The sequence below is a fragment of the Chiloscyllium plagiosum genome, unplaced genomic scaffold (assembly GCF_037043375.1).
Source record: "Chiloscyllium plagiosum isolate Xiang-an unplaced genomic scaffold, Cpla_swu_hap1 HiC_scaffold_37, whole genome shotgun sequence".
NCBI classification, from domain to species: Eukaryota; Metazoa; Chordata; class Chondrichthyes; order Orectolobiformes; family Hemiscylliidae; genus Chiloscyllium; species Chiloscyllium plagiosum.
In genome coordinates, this window is record NW_028270175.1 from 3,852,000 (window position 1) to 3,870,438 (window position 18,439).

The following is an 18,439-nucleotide window of genomic DNA, read 5'->3' on the forward strand; positions in this document are numbered from 1 at the left end:
GCTGAAGCTAATCCCTGGTATGGAGGAATTATTTTATGAGCAAAAACTAAACAGGTGTTTTGAAGAATGAGATGTGATCTCGTTGAAACATACAAGATTCTTAAAAGCCATGACAAGGTAAATGCTGAGTAGATGTTTTCCCACCTGCGAGAATCTAGGACCAAAGAGCATTGTGTCAGAATAAAGTAGCACCAATTTAAGACAAATGAGGAACTTTTGTCTCTTGAGCCTGTTGAGAATCTTTGGAACTCTCTTGCCACAGAAGGCTGTGGGGACAGAGCACTTGTGTCCTTGTGTTTATTTAAGGGTGAGATAGATTTTTAGGGTTCCAGAGAAAGTGCAGGAAAGTGGTCATGAGGAATGTCGGATCACACTTGATCCTGTTGATTGGCAGAGTTAACTCGAGGGCTTGATTGGCCTTGGTCTGTTCCTATTTCTTCTGGTCTTTTTTTTACTAGAATATGACAGCAAATAAAGCCACCTTGCATGTTGACCAGGAAACAATTCTGCAAGGCCTGCCTAGTGCCATTTGTCTTACGAGCAAAAGTTGGGGCAGAAATCAGGAGGCTGGCAAGTGAAGGAATCATCAAACCAATCTAGTTTGTGGGATTGGACAATGCCGGTCATATCGATTGTGATGCTTGACGGATTGGTTTGCCTTTGGGGATTTAAAGCAAATGGTAAACTGCTTTTCGCGGCTCAATATATACCCATTCCCTTGCTTGGAGGATTTACATGCAAAGCTGACAGGGGAGGGCTGTCTTTCATGAAGCTGGACATGAGCCATGCGTACTTGTGATTGCAGTTAGATGAGGATTCCCAGAAGTATGTTACAATTAACACCCACAATAGTTTGTACCCACATACGAGTCTGCCATTTTGGGTATCGTCTGCTTGTGCTATTTTTCAGTGGATAATGGAGAATATTTTACATTTATCTAACAGCGAAGACCAGTAAGGAGCACTTGGAGAACTTGGATATAGTCCTTAGACAGTTCTTCCATGTGGGCGTTAGCCTTAGAAGTGAAAAGAAGTAACCTACTTGGGCTACAGAGTCGACAAGACTGGGTTACACCCTTTGGAAGTGAGGGTGATCAAAAGTGCCCCAGTTGCTGCATATGTCCCAGAGCTTGGGTCTTTCCTTGCACTGGTGAATTATTATGGAAAGTTCATACATAACCTGGCCTTCAAACTGGAACCTTTGATCAACTCATGCAAAAAAGGGTTAGCCTTGGATATGGTTGCATAGCCAAGCCATAGCTTTCAGTGAGGTGAAGAAACCGCTATCTTCCGCTATCATTTGGGCGGCACGGTGGCTCAGTGGTTAGCACTGCTGCCTCAGCACCAAGGTGCCAGGTTCGATTCCAGCCTCTGGTGACTGGCTGTGTGGAGTTTCCACGTTCTCCCCGTGTCTGCGTGGGTTTCATCCAGGTGCTCCGGTTTCCTCCCACGTTCCAAAGATGTACGGGTCAGGTGAATTGGCCATGCCAAATTGCCCATAGTGTTAGTCGGAGGGAAATGGGTCTGGGTGGGTTACTCTTCAGAGGGTCGGTGTGGACTGGTTGGACCGAAGGGCTTGTTTCCACACTGTAGGGACTCTAATCTAAAAAGATCCTCTAAGGTGTTGGCACACTATGATCCCAAGCGAGCTCTGGTATTGATATGCAATGCCACCCATACAGCATCAGGGTAGTAGGTGGCCCAATGGAGACAAACACCCAGTGGCATATGGATCCAGGACTTTGACTACTGCAGAGTGTAAATATACCCAGATAGAGAAGGGAAGTTTGGTGGTCATATTTGGAATTAGGAAATTCCACCAATGTCTTTTATGTACATAAATTTGAAATAGTAATGGACCGCAAACCTGTGCTAGGTCTGCTTAAAGAGGACAAGGCAGAGCTGCCCATTGCTTTAGTGTGAGTTCATCTGTGGGCTCCAATACTAACGTATCAGAACTTCATCTGAGCGGCCAAGTAGCAAATGTGGATGCATTGAGCCGCCTCCCACTGGCAGACACACCACCGGTGGTACTGCCTTTTGGAAGAGTCTGTACTGGTTTTGAACCTTCTTGACACACTTCCAGTCATAGCTGACTATATTAATCTTTGGATGCAGAAAGATCCAACAGCTGGTGGTGATAAGGGAAACCAAAGGACCCGGAGAGGATGGCATTATTATGAGAGCGTGAGTGATTGTCCCGAGTAAAGGTCACCACCAGATCCTGGCTGAACTCCACCAAGGTCACCCAGGGGTTTCCAAAATAAAGACATGAGCAAGGAATGATTAGTGATGGTTTTGTGGGAGGGAAATTGTGTTTCACAAACTTGATTGCATTTTTTGAGGAACTAACCAAGAAGATTGAGGGCAGAGTGATAGACAGTGTTTACTCGGACTTTAGTAAAGCCTTTGACAAGGTTCCACATGGCAGACTAATCAGTAAAGTTAGATCACATGGGATTCAGGGAGAGCTTGACAATTGGATGCAAAATTGGCTTAACGACCAGAGACAGTGATGGTAGAGGGATTTTTTTGGACTGGAGGCCTATTACCAGTGGTGTTCCACAAGGATTGGTGATGGGTCCACTTTTGTGTATCATTTCTATAAATGATTTAGATGAGAATATGGAAGGCATAGTTGGATAGTTTGCAGATGCCACCAAAATTGGTGGTATGACAGAGAAGGAGGTTATCTAAGATTACAAAGCGATCTTGATCAATTGGGACACTAGGCTGAAACTTGACAGATGGACTTTAAGTTGGTAAATGTGAGGTCAAACAAACAAGGGCACGACTTACACAATTAAAAGTAGGACCTTGGGTCATGTTGTAAACAGTGGGACCTAAGGGGTCAGGTACATCATTCTTTGAAGTTTGCATCACATATTGATAAGAAGGCTTGCCTTCATTGCTCAGGCCTTTTGAGTAAGGAAGTTGGGACGACATGTTAAAGTTGTACAGGACATTGGTGAGGCATCTTCTGGAGTACTGTGTCCAGCTATGGCCTCCCTGTTATAGAAAGGCTATTACTAAGCTGGAGAGGGTCAGAAGAGACTTGCCAGGATGTTGCCAGGCAAGGAGGGTTTGAATTATAATGAGAGCATGGATGGGCTGGGGCTTCTTTCACTGGAGCATAGGAGGATGAGGTTATATGGATTATAGAGGTTTATAAAATCATGAGGGCTAGAGACAAAGTGAATAGCAGGTGTCTTAGGGTGAGGGATTTCAAGAGTAGGGGGCATATTTTTAAGGTGAGATGGAGAACGACTTAAGTGAGTTGTGTGTGGAATGAACTTCCAGAGGAAGTGATGGATGCAGGTGCAGTTACAGTATTTCAAAGTCATATGCATAAGGAATGTTTGGAGGGACATGGACCAAACACAAGCAGATGGGACTTGTTTAGGAAACTCTGTCAGCATGGACGAGTTGGACCAAAGGGTCTGTTTCCACGCTGTTTGACTCTTATGAATGCAATAAAAAGATGGCATGACTGCTACACAGATTCACTTTACTGCTCCCTCTGAGGTTTCATCTGCTGAAGGAATTCTGCAGGATTGTCCATCAAAGCTAAAAAAGGCCATTGGAGAGTAAGTCCTGAAATAGCGCTTCACCACCTGATGCTGCCTGTCTTGCTGTTTTCTTTCAGCCTCCTGTTTGTCTTCCTGGATATTGAAGTGGGTAAATTTGGCACCCTGCTTTGTGGACCTGGCTGTCCTGATGCAAAGGAGGCCTCGTCTCTTTTCCCGTAGGCCTAGTAGAGGAGCAAGATTAGAGTGATGCTGGAAAAGCACAGCAGGTCAGGCAGCATCCGCGGAGCAGGAAAAATTGACGTTTCAGGCAGGAGCCCTTCATGGCTCCTGCCTTCATTCCTGATGAAGGCTTTCTGCCCGAAGCGTCAATTTTTTTTTTCCCTGCTCCTTAGATGCTGCCTGACCTGCAATGCTTTTCCAGCACCACTCTAATCTTGACTCTGATTTCCAGCATCTGCAGTCCTCACTTTCACCAAGTGGAGGAGCAACCTCACCAGATCATGCCAGCCTCGTCTGAGGTTACTGCTTGGACTGGTGCAGTCTCCATGATCCAGAGAAATGCTCAGCAATACAGCAATAAGGTCATTGAGCTTCTCTGCTCTCAGGGTAGTGCCACCATCTTCTGTCTGCTACCTCAGATGCTCTAATTCTGCAATTGCACCCAACTTCCACCACCCACTGAGGATCATGGTTATATATGCTTAAAATCGCTTGCAACATCTTCCCTCATTCACTCTTATCCCACCCTCCGAGCCCTGCATGACTGATGCATTGCTTACTACTTCACTCAGGATACCAAAATTCTAAGTCAACAAGCTATCTCCACCTGAGTTTCGGATCCCAGGATTGCACCAAGACATAAGTGGGAGGAAAGAGAGAAGATGTGAGAGCGCATCAATGGGATGGGTGACCCTTTAATTACGATCTCATATTTATAAATATGTGCTCACTTTTCATCAGCAATGATCAGTGTAAAGGTCTATGGTCTTTACATAACGTTTCTACTTTCTTCAAATCAAAACTCTAACTGGTTCCATAGTAACATACAGAAGTTGAAGATTAGGACTGTTCTGCAATTCCTGATGAAGAGCTTATGCTTGAAATGTCGACTCTCCTGCTCCTCAGATGCTGCCTGACCAGCTGTGCTTTTCCAGCACCACGCTTTTTGACTTTGTTCTACATCACATTTTGTTGATTTTATTTTCTGGTGCTGTTTCTGTACTGGTGAAATTCTGTATCAGCTGGTGAGGTACAATGCAGTACTGCATTGGACTGAGTAATGAGCCACTGTGGTGCAGCTGATGTTTTAGTGTCATGTTGACATTCAGAAATCCTGGGAAGGAATGCTAGATTTCTGGTGCTATGATCTGTCTTGGAATGTCTGTGCAGGAGATACTGTATATTGAAAGTAATTTAAGACTTGCCTTTATGTGGTGCCTTTGAACTGTAGTCACTGTTTTAATGTAGAAAACATGGCAATTTGGACACAGGAAGAACCCACGTGCAGGAATGTGATAATGACAAAGTAATCTGTTTTTAATGTTCGTTTAGGGAAAAACATTGATCAGGATACCAGGGACAACTCTCTTGATGCTCTTCAAAATAGTGAGGTAACCATGGAATCATTTATATCTATCATTCCAGCTGAAAAGCCTCTCTGACAGTGCAGTGCTCCCTCAGTATTGGACTGGAGTGTCAACCTAAATTGTTGTCCTCAGGTACTGGAATGAGATTTGAATCTAGAATCTTTTGATTCTGAGGCAAGAGTGCTCCTAGTAACAGTCTTAAATTCACAGTGTATGTCAGGAACTGATGTTGGGTTTGTTTTTGGGTTGTGAAACTGCTTCAGATGACATTATGCCTTCTGACTGAATTTTATGGTAGGTGACAAATTAGTAGGTTGCCGCCACACTTGCCATCCAGTTTGGGATTCTGGGAAATTCTGGACTGGGTTTTGCACAGTGCATATCTCTGAAAGGGAGGTCAGCAGTCTTTACTATGACCTGGTAGCATGGCTAAAGTAGGAGTGGTAGGGAAGTAAGAAAACAATATCAGTATTAGGAGAGTGGACATGGCCTCATTAGGCCAATGATGATTGGAGACATCTGTCACCAGGAACTCCACACTCTTTTGTTCCTATTTCGTTATGTTTCACTTCCGCAACCATCTCTGTGGAGCAAAGGGTGGTTGAAATTCTCAACGCACTAGTTTTAATAGGGATAAATGTACTTTAGCAGACTTTCTTGATCTATAACATGACAAGAAAGCTATCAAAGTAATGCTATTTCTTTAGCTTTAAACGTGTTTGGATTTAAATGTTTTTGTATGTTAGCAAATGCAAAAACACAGGACAACTTTTATAAAAAGCAAATTATACGTTAAATATTCTCACTCGTTCAATTGTTGAATAATTGTTAATTTTCAAAACAAGATTTTTTCCTTACTTTCAGCTGCTGAATTGGTGTTGTGGCATGACATGGAAATGATCAACGATGCAAGAATTGGATGTTGACCAGATCACACATTTGGCATTAACAGAGCATTATACATAAAACTGAGTTTTATATTCTTGGCAGAGTGACCATTTTGTTCTACAGAACATTTCAAACATTTGCTTTTAGTAACTGACGGCAAGTTGCAGACTGCTAACTAGAGTATGTCTCTGACAGAGAGTTCCCATCCTCTGCCAGACAAGAAGAAGCCTCCTGATGAGAAGTTGCAAAAAGAAAAAAAAATTCCAGGTCATTGCACCCTTTTGAACAGGAATGAAAAGATTGTAATTACACGAAGTGACAGCTGTACGGATGAAAATGTATTAAAAATCACCATCACGGAGACCACTGTCATTGAATCAAATGCTGGAGTTTGGAGTGTCAAGGCCATGATGTATCTTAGCCTCTGGTACTTCTTCAGTTTCTGTACACTCTTCCTCAACAAATACATCCTGACTTTGCTGGAAGGAGAACCAGGAGTGCTAGGTAAATATATTGAATTTTATTAATGTTAATACATTGCTGATTTCACACAGACGGTTCTGGGCCTAATTCTGGTTCAGTCTCCATTTTGACTCCACTCATGAATTTAGAATCTTTGAAGTAAATGACTTTGTTTTTAAAACTCTACATGTCTGTGCAACCTGCTCTGATTCCTTGTCCCAGGTTCTTTTCATATATTCTGTACGCTGATTTTTTTTTAAACATTACAATTATATGTGAAACTGGAGGCAAAGCAACACATCATTTTGCTTTTAATGCTGATCTCTTAAACTTGAAAGATTTATTTTTATGGAAGAAAGAATTGTACCATTGTGACTTTGTATTTCTGGTTTTCTTTGTCATCAAAATGTATGAGTCTGAAAACTGCTGATGCAACAATCTGAAATGAAAATATGGAGTAGTGGCAATGCTCAGTGGATCAGGCAGTATCTGGGGAGAGAACATTTCAGGTTGATAGGTTTTGATGAAAGATTATTGATTTGAAACTTAACTCTCTCCTCAGATGTAGAAATACATAAGAAATGTACTTGTGCTAAAGATTCACTGTGGAAATGAGACTTTTAAATCACTGAGGAATATAGTTTAATGGTCAGTGGATTGGATACCACTGAAGAATTTTTGTTGTTGGGAATAGCTATTTTAAAAAGAATCATCCCTTATCCAGGATGGATTTCACTGCCGATGACTCCAGATTCAGAATCATAGAATTTCTACATTGCGGAATGAGGCCATTCAGCCCATCAAGTCTGTACTGACTCAGCCCCAACGCTATCCTTGTCACCCCACATTTACCTGTTAGAAGAAACTCATGCAGATGGAGGGAGAATGTGCAAACTCCACATAGGCAGTCTCCCAAAGCTGGAATCGAACCTGCATCCCTGGTGTTTGTAAGACAGCAGTGTTGACCACTGAGCTACTGTGTGGCTTTAGCTACTAAATCAAGCACTCAGCATTAAACTTGGAGGCGAGGAGTTGGTGTAGTGGTATGTAACATACCCAGTAATCCAGAATTTCTGGCTAATGTTCTGGGGACATGGGTTTAAATACCACTATGACAGACATTGAAATTTCCATTTGAAAATTTATATTAAAAACTAGCCTGAAGGGACCATTTTTACTGTCAACTGTCATAAAAACTGATCTCGTTAAGCATGTCCCTTTAGGGAAGGAAATCTGCCATCCTTACATAGCCAGGAACACCCACAACCTATGAATGAATCTACAGTAAACTTCGTCTTAACTGGCACCTTTATTAATTGGCATTCTTGATAAACTGGCAAAAGTTTTATTCCTCAAATACTGTGATCAATAATATGTACACCCCCTGCATTAGGTTTTTATTACTTAATGTATGTTTCTACATTTGGTTTTAGGTGTTGATGTTTTTGTATCTTTTGAGGGATATTGATGTCTTGAGGATCCACTTGGTCAGGGTTTACTGCAGTTGTGTGTACCTCTCGGTTATCTGGAATACTTGATCAACAGGCACATTCCTGGTCCTGTAGATGCCAGTAAATATAAAGTTTGCTGTATTTACAAAAAGATTGACGATTGGCGCTGGTACTAATTTTTGGTCATCTTTTGTTGCTTTGTCTGACTTTTTCAGGTGCTGTACAAATACTTACAACCACTGTGATTGGTTGTTTCAAAATATACATCCCATGTTGTTTGTATCGGCATAAAGCCCGAGCTGAATATCCATCAAACTTCCTTATGATTATGTTCTTTGTAGGATTAATGAGGTAAGCTGGAGAAGCATAAGTGAATTGATAAATCAACCAGTTCAATTTTTATTTTATTCAGTACCATTTTGTTATGTAGATTTGTGAATGTCACTCTGGGTATACAGAGTAGATAAACAGTCTACTTCAGACTGGTTGCCATGTATTTGGGTATTAATTAAAAGAGAAAAGTTTGTGTGTGGGGTGTGCATGTCTGGAACAGTACCTTTGTCAATAAAAGTCAATTATTATTTAACTGATTTAATAGTTTAGATTTCAGATATTTCACCCTAATTGAGACTTATTTTATAATTCAACTCTGGGTTTCATCATTTGAATTCACTAGTTGATAAATTTATTCTTGAATTTGTGCATTTGAGTGATGTAAACAGTGTGCTGTATCTTAGAGAGACAGTGAAAGCTACAAACACCTGTGATGCCAGTGTGCTGGAACATGGAAAGATGTAACACCTTTTGGCTGTAACATAGATACTGAGCTGTTTTCACAGCAGTTTGAATTCAATAAATCAGTTAAATTTATGCCCCAAGATACTAAAACCCAATTGAATTTGAATTTACTGTTTTGACAACATTGAACGAATGAGACGATGCAATGTCTTGGGGTGTAAAAAGTAGGCATTTTACAGTTAGCCAGAGAAAGAGTATTGTCATTGTCATACAGATTGCCCATAAACCCCCTCTCTGAAAGGTACCTTTATCATATATGAAAAATCTGTGGAGCAGAAGACCGAAGACGACCCAGGGAGATCTACACACAGAGGAGAATCAACACTCAAGGACAACAACTGTGGTCTGGTTTTGAAAATTGACATGCTGTAAATTTAATAGAGGCTTTCTTGGATCAGTATATTGTTATAGAGTGGAAGATAGATAACAAACCTTTGAGAAAGGAAGCTTAGAATTATAAATAGTTGTTGTTCAATGTTCCTTTTTTTGGAGTTAATGAAAAAAAATTTTTTTTTCTTGAAATACTGAAATTTGGGTAGTTCTCTGTCACTCATATTTTAAGATTATGAGGCAAGCTGAGCTTTTCTGTGTGTTTGGTTTAATTAGCATGTTGTGACAACATTTTGTTCAGAAAATGCCCAGAAAGTTTTCCTTAGCACTTTCTCACAATGTACTCAAAGATTTTGATGAAGTAAAACTGTGCTCTTTTTGGAAAAAATGCAGTGATGCTATTGAATAGTCTGATCACAACCCTGGCCTAGAGTTGAGCTATTACTTTGAAAACCCATTTAATGGTTATAAGTAGTTCAGCAAGAATTTTGATAAAATAGCAGTAACAAGGGACAAGAGAAATGGCAGTTCTTTGTGTTGTTGCTCACCCCAAGCCTGATAACATAATTGGTCTTCCCGTTCCTTTTAAAGCAGCTCCTGTCCCTTCCTCTGCTACCCCCGCCCCAGTCAAATATCTGGTGGCTGATTACCCCTCTAATCTTAGTTTCAAACTGAAGCATATTGTTGGGATATGGTGGAAGTAACTCTACAGTCAAGTACATGGATTTTTGTGAGTAAATTATTGCGTTTCAGGTAATTAAACCTGCGTGGATTAAATCATAACATTTAGCAATGGGAAACGGCCATGTTGAGAGGAAGAGAAAAGAGGTCTAGGATGCCTAACACTCATTTACAGAACTGGGTATCCCAGCGAATGGAGCTGGGCCTCCTAACCTGCCAACCTCAGCATCTGCCATCTTGGCCCTGCTTTTGAAGGCGGCAGCCCTGAGTCCAACTCTCCTCTGCCATTCTGCCACAAAAACGGTGTGGGCAGTCCTGTCTGGCAGGCAGCAGGATTACAATATCGGAAATGGCCTGATACATGATGATTCGTACCTCCAGAATGAAAATCTGGATATGTTTGTAATTAATCTGGATATGTTTGTAATTAATAATACCCCTGCAGAGTTGGGGTAAGAGTCAGTGTTTCTGAACCAGTTTGAATAAAGGACCAAGTTAGTATTATTGTTAAGTATAATGAGAATTCTTTATCAATCAAATTTCTTAGAATATTTTTGATTGCTGTAATTATTATTATTACACCGAACATGAAACTGATTGGAACGAGATGTCCAAATTCAATGCAATAACTCTTGAGGGCTTTACCCCTCTCCAATCTACATTGCTGATAATTATTATGATGGTACCTGTGCCATTTTATACTAACTTTGTAAGTTTCACTAGGAGGATTCACTGATTTTTTTTGTTGTTTTGCAGGTTTACTACTGTTGTTTTGGGATTGGTAAGCCTAAAAAATGTAGCTGTTTCATTTGCAGAAACTGTAAAAAGTTCAGCGCCAATCTTCACTGTAATTATGTCTAGGCTTATTCTGGGAGAATACACAGGTAAGAAATCCTTTTTGAATAGTATTATTGCCAAATGTAATGACCCCAGTGTAATCAAGGATAGTGGCACTTAGTGTTGATTTACCTATGCAAATAATGTTAAGAGAATAAATTCTCTTGTTACTCAGGTTTGTCAATTTATTTTTCTGAAACTTGGGACAGTACTTGGGATTCTTGTCGACTAAGCCACAACAAATACCAAATCCTGAGCTTCCTTCATGTTAAACAGGGATCCTATCAAAACATAATGGACTTGCCTCTGCTTCAGCTCATCTGTTGCTGATGCCATCATCTGTGCTTTTAGATTAGATTAGATTACTTACAGTGTGGAAACAGGCCTTTCGGCCCAACAAGTCCACACCGCCCCGCCGAAGTGCAACCCACCCATACCCCTACCTTTACCCCTTACCTAACACTACGGGCAATTTAGCATGGCCAATTCACCTGACCTGCACATCTTTGGACTGTGGGAGGAAACCGGAGCACCCGGAGGAAACCCACGCAGACACGGGGAGAATGTGCAAACTCCACACAGTCAGTAGCCTGAGGCTGGAATTGAACCCGGGTCTCTGGCGCTGTGAGGCAGCAGTGCTAACCACTGTGACACCGCGCCGCCCTTGTTGCCTGTATGTGCAACTGTTCTAATGCTCTCCTAGCCAGCTTGCCAGCTTCCAACCTTGATCAACGTTAGCTCATCCACAGGCGACATATCATATTCTTACTCATGCAGGTTCCATTTGAGATGTAAAGGTCAAATATGTAAAATAGACAGTGTCCATCTTCAGTGATGTGTGATCACATGATGAGTTTACAGAGATATGGCTCTATGTGAAGCCATGTGCTAAGCCTTGTCATATATATAGTTACTAGACAATGTTTAATTAAAGATGAAAATTACTAAGGGCCTTTCCTCCTTTAGTCTCTATTAATCCGAACAAAGAGTACAATCCACTCTAAGATCTGCCACAATGATAACGCCATTTACTTGTGACCTCTTGTGCTCACAGACCTCCATTGGCTGTTGGTTAAACAAAGGCTTAATCTTAATATTCCTATCAGGTTTTCAAAGCCCTGTCTATCACTGCAACCTTTACCAATCCTTATTTCTGCTGGAATCCCTGCTTTTACATTCCACCAATGATGCTCATGCTTTCAGCCATCTAGATCCTGAACTCTAGAATTTCCTCCCTAAACCTCTTTGTATCTCTGTGTCTCCCCCTCTTCAGATACTCCTGTAAAAATCTACCCCTTTCAATAACCCTTTGATCATTTCTTCTAATTTGAATTTATGTGACTTTGTGTCTGTGAAATGCATTGAGATATGTTCTTGCATGTTATGGTATAACTGCTTTGTAATCCTAGGTTTATGGGTTAACATGTCTTTAATGCCCATAATGGGTGGATTGGCATTGTGTACAGTTTCAGAAATCAGCTTTAACATGCTTGGATTCTCAGCTGCTTTGTCCACCAATATCATGGATTGGTAAGTACTTCTGACACACATTGCCATTTTAAAAAATGAAAATTTTGCGACTTTCATGCTATAAACCTCATTCCTACGTGCTGTTTTAGCTGCTGTGCAATTGTTTACAGATTAAAACTGCTGACAGTACAGGATCTGGAATGGAAGACATGTTGCAAACTTTTTATATTCCTTACAAATACTAAACATATTCTTTAGTGTATTTCCTCCTTCAAGATTGTTTTAAGCTTTCTAAATCTGCTAGAATAATTGCAGTGATTTTGTTGAAAAGAACTTGAATTTTTAGAAATTTGTATTTTGCCTGTCATTTCTAACAACTCTAATATTTGGTGTGGAGCTTTTGTTATGTTGATAAACGCTGCAAAATCTCTCAAAAATTAATTAACTGACTGACTAGTTTGGTAGTTAGCAGTAGATGAAGAAACATTGGTTTCTCAGCCCAGACTGAGTTCCTGAAACTTTGGATCAATTTTATTTGGGAAATAGTGGAAGAATGCATAGATTCATTATTACTGGTTTATGGCCATTTCCTAGGATGTAGTTGAATTCTTGGCTTTCTGACTGCAATAAAATCAGAGGAGGCCATTTGGCCCTTTTTCAATCTGTACTGGCTGTTTCGAAGAGCAATTTAGTCAATCCCACCACCCTGTAGTTTCCTCATGTCCCTGCACTTTTTGTCTTTCCAAGTATATACTAAAACTACTTTTGGTTGCAGTTATTAAATCTGCATCCAATATCCTGTAGGCATTGTATACCAAAGCCATGTGCAATTCTGGTGCTGTGGAGTTCTATCTGCTAGTTGTATTGTGAGTGTTCTAGACTCGCAGTTTTAGATCATTTTTGATTTGAATATAGCTTCAATAGAAAATGAATAATACTGTTCTTATGTATTGGTTGTAGTTGACTCAGCTTTATAGGATACATGCAGGCCAGTGACCATTGGACTTAGGGGTGAACAAGATTTGCTGTGAGTTAGGATACAAGCAGCAAAGTTTGACCTTGCATTTGCCCACTCTAAAACATGTGCAGCTGGCCAGGAGTAGATCAGAATTCTCCAGAAACAAGGGCATGGATGAAAGTTTCAGCAGTAGATGAACCGAGGAAGAGACACATTGGGTGAAGCTACTGAAGTGGAAATAAGTAGTCTTAGTAATGGCGGCAAAGTGCTGTGAATGTGAACAAAATTTAAGTGTTCTAAAATCCTGGCTCCCTTGCAATTTGTAATATGAGTTGAAAGCCAAGAACTTAGACCACTGTTTAAAATTTATCCACCATGTAACTGCCACACAGGAATTTTACTTTAGATTCAAAGACTGGATTTGCAGCCATTAATAATATTGTCCATTAATAATATTGTGTGAGCTTATTATAAGAGACTTTTATATTCATTTTAAATTAGATTTTCAGCCAAGAAAATGGTTGCAGATTTATATAAATAAATGTTAGCTTTGTTAAAGCATGTGATATGCCACCTGTGGTAATTCAAATCTTTTCAGTTTACAGAATGTCTTCTCTAAAAAATTGCTTAGTGGAGACAAATATAAATTCTCGTAAGTATCCATCGTTTCACTTTTATCTTTTTAGTATCATTGAGTTACATAAAGTTAACAGTAATCTGTACCCTGTATTATGATTAAAATAAATCAAAGTTTTATTTACATTTGAACATTGGCATTTTCCCTCCTCTATTTGCTAACTAATACTGTCCAAGCCTTGCACCCACCAACGTATTTTCTTTCAGTCTTCCTGTTGTTTGCTTGTGCCAGAATGTGCTACTTTAAATACTTTATCTGAGCTCAGATTTCCCCACGTTGCATTTTGCCTTTATTGGACAGAAATTCAAGGATTAATGAATTTTAGGATACATTTACACACCAACCTTAATGTTACAGTCAAGTTTCTGTTGTGCTGCCAGTTGCCATTTGGCATATATGCATTGAGAAACAAAGCCCTGACTAGCTGTTGCCAGGCTGCAGTGTAAACGTGGCATTTTCCAGTTCAGGCTTCAACGGATCAGCAGCTTAGAACTTTGACAAAGCAAGAAAGATTTTTTTAAAAAGCACATAATTGGGATATTCTTTCTAGGGATTCTGAGTGGTGAATTTTTAATTGCTGGTAAACTTTAGATAATATTACACACGCTCTGAACATCTCACACGTGAATTATGGTAATTTCAGTAGACTTCAGAGTGATTTGAAAGAAAGTAAAATACGAGAACTTCACAAGAGTCAGGGGCAGAGGCGAGTGTAGTGGCCATCACTAAGGAGAAGGTGCTGGGGAAACTGAAAGGTCAGAATTTGGATAAATCACTTGGACCCCAGAATTCTGAAGGAGATAGCTGAGGAGATTGTTGATACATTGGCGGTGATCTTCTATAGAAACACAGAAAATAGGTGCAGGAATAGACCATTCGGCCCTTTGAGCCTGCACCACCATTCATAGAGTCATAGAGATGTACAGCATGGAAACAGACACTTCGTCCAACCCGTCCATGCCGACCAGATATCCCAACCCAATCTAGTCCCACCTGCCAGCACCCAGCCCATTTCCCTCCAAACCCTTTCTATTCATATACCCAGCCAAATGCCTCTTAAATGTTGCAATTGTACCAGCCTCAACCACTTCCTCCGGCAGCTCATTCCATACACGTACCACCTTCTGAGTGAAAACGTTGCCCCTTAGGTCTCTTTTATATCTTTCCCCTCTCACCCTAAACCTACTCCCTCTAGTTCTCGACTCCCTGACCCCAGAGAAAAGACTTTGTCTATTTATCCTATCCATGCCCCTCATAATTTTGTAAACCTCTATAAGGTCACCCCTCAGCCTCCGACGCTCCAGGGAAAACAGTCCTAGCCTGTTCAGCCTCTCCCTAAAGCTCAAATCCTCCAATCCTGGCAACATCCTTGTAAATCTTTTCTGAACTCTTTCAAGTTTCACAACATCTTTCCGATAGGAAGGAGACCAGAATTGCACGCAATATTCCAACAGTGGCCTAACCAATGTCATGTACAGCCGCAACATGACCTCCCACCCCCTGTACTCAATACTCTGACCAATAAAGGAAAGCATACCAAACGCTTTCTTCACTATCCTATCTACCTGCGACTCCACTTTCAAGGAGCTATGAATCTGCACTCCAAGGTCTCTTTGTTCAGCAACACTCCCTAGGACCTTACCATTAAGTGTATAAGTCCTGCTAAGATTTGCTTTCCCAAAATGCAGCACCTTGCATTTATCTGAATTAAACTCCATCTGCCACTTCTCAGCCCATTGGCCCATCTGGTCCAGATCATTCAATATGATCATGGCTGATAGCGTGAATGGGATTCTGAAATTGCACATTCTCTCCATACCCCTTGATCCCTTTAGCCTCAAGGGTCATGTCCAGCCCCCTCTTGACTATGTAATCAGAATCATTGGAGTCAGGGAGTGTCTGAGAGAACAGGAAAATGGCTGATGTAACACCCCCTGCTTTAAGAATGGAGGGAGGCAGAAGTTGGGGAAGCTGTAGGATGGTTAGCCTGGCCTCAGTTGTCGGTAAGATTTTAGAGTTCACTATTAAGGATGAGATTGCAGAGTACTTGGAAATGCGCAGTAAAATAGTGAGTTCGTCAGGGGGAGTTCATACCTGACTAATCTGTTAAAATTCTTTGTCTAACTTGCTTATTATCTCCTCAAAGACAAGTCAGTGGACCTGATCTCCTTGGATTCATAGAAGGCCTTTGACCAGCTGTCACACAAGAGGCTGGTCAATAAGATAAGACCCCATATTAGGGGCAAGCTACTGGCACGGATAAAAGACAGGCTAACTGGCGGAAGGCTGGGAGTGAGGATGAAGGGTCTTTTTCAGGATGGCAGCTGGTGACTAGTTCAACAGGGATCAGTGTTGGGAACACAACTAATGTTGCACATTAATTATCTGGATGAAGGAACTGAGGGTATTGTTGCTATGTTTGCAGATGACAAACTAAGTGGAGGGACAGGTAGTGTTGAGGAAGTGAGGAGGCTGCAGAAGGATTTTGGCATCACAGGCGAGTGGACAAAAGTGGCAGATAGAATACAATGTGGGAAAGTGTGAAGTTATTCTTTTTGGTAGGAAGGATAGAGGTATAAACTATTTTCTGAGCAGGCTTCAGAAATCTGAAACTCAAAGGGACTTGGGACACCTTGTTCAGGATTCTCTCAAAGTTAACTTGCAGGTTCAGTTGGCAGTTAAGAAGACAAATGCAATGTCACCATTTATCTCAAGAGGGCTAGAATACAAGAACAGAGAGATACAGCTTCAGCAGTACAAGGCTCTGGTGAGACCACATGGAATATTATGGACAGTTTTGAGTTTGTAACTTAGAAAGGATTGGTGGCATTGGAGTAGCTCCAGAGGAGGTTTACAAGCATGATATCAAGGATGAAGAGCTTGTCAAATGGGGAGTGGTTGAGTCCTCCAGGAATGTACTTTGTGGAGTTTAGAAGGATGAGTGGGGAATCTGATTGAAATTTACAAAATACTGAGAAGCTTGGATAAAGTGGATGTGGAGAAGATATTTCCCCTAGTACGAGAGACTAGGACCGGCACATAGCCTCTGAGGGAAGGGTCGACCCTTTAGAACTGAGACGGGAGAGTTTCTTCAGCTAGCGATTGCGTATTGCCTTCCACAGATTTATCAGAGGGTTGTGAAAGCCAAATTATTGAGTCTATTTAAGACCGAGCTGGATAGGTTATTGATTTGTAAGGGGTTCAAGAGTTACTGAGAGAAAGCAGGAGAATGAGGTTGAGAAACATGTCAGCCATGATGAAATGGTGGAGCAGTTGTGATGGGCTGAATAGCCTAATTCTGCTTCTGTATCTTATGGTTTTAATTGCATTTTAGCTGAGGCTGTGCAAACTGATTTTCAATCCAGAAGTGGAGTTAGAGCAATTTGTTGGTCTGCTTATTTGATCATAGAATCATCATTTTTACAGCTGTATACTGACTCTTACAGCAGGTATACTTTATCCCAGTACCATCCTATTGTTTGTAACCCTATAAGTTCCTCAGCTGCAAATACTTGTCCAACTTTGAAATAAAATTATTTATAGAATCAGTTTTCACCACCTATTTAGATATAGTCATTGTCAGGATGCAGTTATATCATACTTTAATGATATCAATTATAAACTGAAATTTTCATTAATGAAAAGTAAAATATGCTGCAAATGTTTTGATTACTAAATGTATTTTTCAGTTATTTTCAGCTAAATATTAACCATTTTAATCATAATAGGCCCAATGACCTAGTGGAATTATCACTAGACTGTTAATCAGAGACCCAGGTAATGTTCTGGGGACCCGGGTTCAAATCCTGCCACAGCAGATGGTGTAATTTGAATTCAGTAAAATCTGGATGACCATGAATCCATTGTTGACCGTTGGAAAAACCCATCTGGTTCACTAATCCCCTTTAGGGAAGGAAAATGCCATCCTTACCAGGGTCTGGCCTACATGTGACTCTGTGCCACACAGCAGTGTGGTTGACTCTTAACCACCGTCTGGGCAATAACTATTGGCCTGGCCAGCGACACCTTCATCCTGTGAATGAATTATACACACAAAAAAAAAAATTGTTTTCTAGTGGTAGAAACTTGCAAGTGGTAGAACATTTTGGGAAGAAAAAAAACTTGTCCAGTAACAGAATTGTAAATGTTTTTAAATTTCCAGCTAAAAGTAGACTTGTGGAATAGCACTAGAATTCTGTTAGAGGACTATTATTGCAATAATATCTATACTGTCAATCACTTCCACCCAATTGTATGCATTTACAACTTTTAGTCTGGGACAATGTGTAATGTAAAATTAGTCACCTCTGAAAGTACACCAAAATTCTCCATTTCATTAACCTTTTAGGGTAGTGCATTTTATAGAAATGTTTATATTTTTATAGCAATTTTCTAGTCATGATGGCAGGAAAATTAAACTTGCATTCCAAACAGCTTCAGCACAATTGTCATTCTGTACTGTGGGATGTCCAAAGAAAAATCAATATTGTGGATTGTGCTCAATATTGAGGGTCAGAAGACTTAAAGAGAAATTATTAGAATGGTAAAGAACTATTGCACTTGAATTTATAGAAGTGACAAAAGGACCAAAGGTAATATAAGGCAAGCCTGTTATGCAGTGAGCAGTTAGGATCTGGAATGCAGTGTGGGGTTGCAGATTCAGTAATGGCTTTCAACAGAGCACTGAATCATTATATGTAAGATAAACAGTTGCAGGACTTTGTGAAAGGTTGGGGAAAGGAGTAAAACTGAATTGCTCTTGCAGGATGCAAGGACATGAAGGACCAAATATCCTCCCTCTATTCTGCAAT

The 18,439-nt window shown here is 40.5% G+C and overlaps 1 protein-coding gene across 4 annotated transcripts in view; it reads left to right on the forward strand.

Moving 5' to 3' along the window:
- LOC122540457 (solute carrier family 35 member E2B) overlaps positions 1-18,439 on the forward strand; it is a 44,512-nt gene that overhangs the window by 17,664 nt on the left and 8,409 nt on the right. For 3 of the 4 annotated variants that reach the window (XM_043676294.2, XM_087980227.1, XM_043676290.2), the window contains 5 exons: positions 5,981-6,508; positions 8,133-8,268; positions 10,483-10,610; positions 11,973-12,093; positions 13,590-13,643. In XM_043676294.2, the coding sequence (XP_043532229.1) occupies positions 6,187-6,508; positions 8,133-8,268; positions 10,483-10,610; positions 11,973-12,093; positions 13,590-13,643 (761 nt within the window). In that variant the 5' untranslated portion in view covers positions 5,981-6,186. Of the gene's footprint in view, positions 1-5,081; positions 5,141-5,980; positions 6,509-8,132; positions 8,269-10,482; positions 10,611-11,972; positions 12,094-13,589; positions 13,644-18,439 lie in introns of all 4 variants that reach the window. The other variant, XM_043676293.2, reaches the window with a different exon arrangement.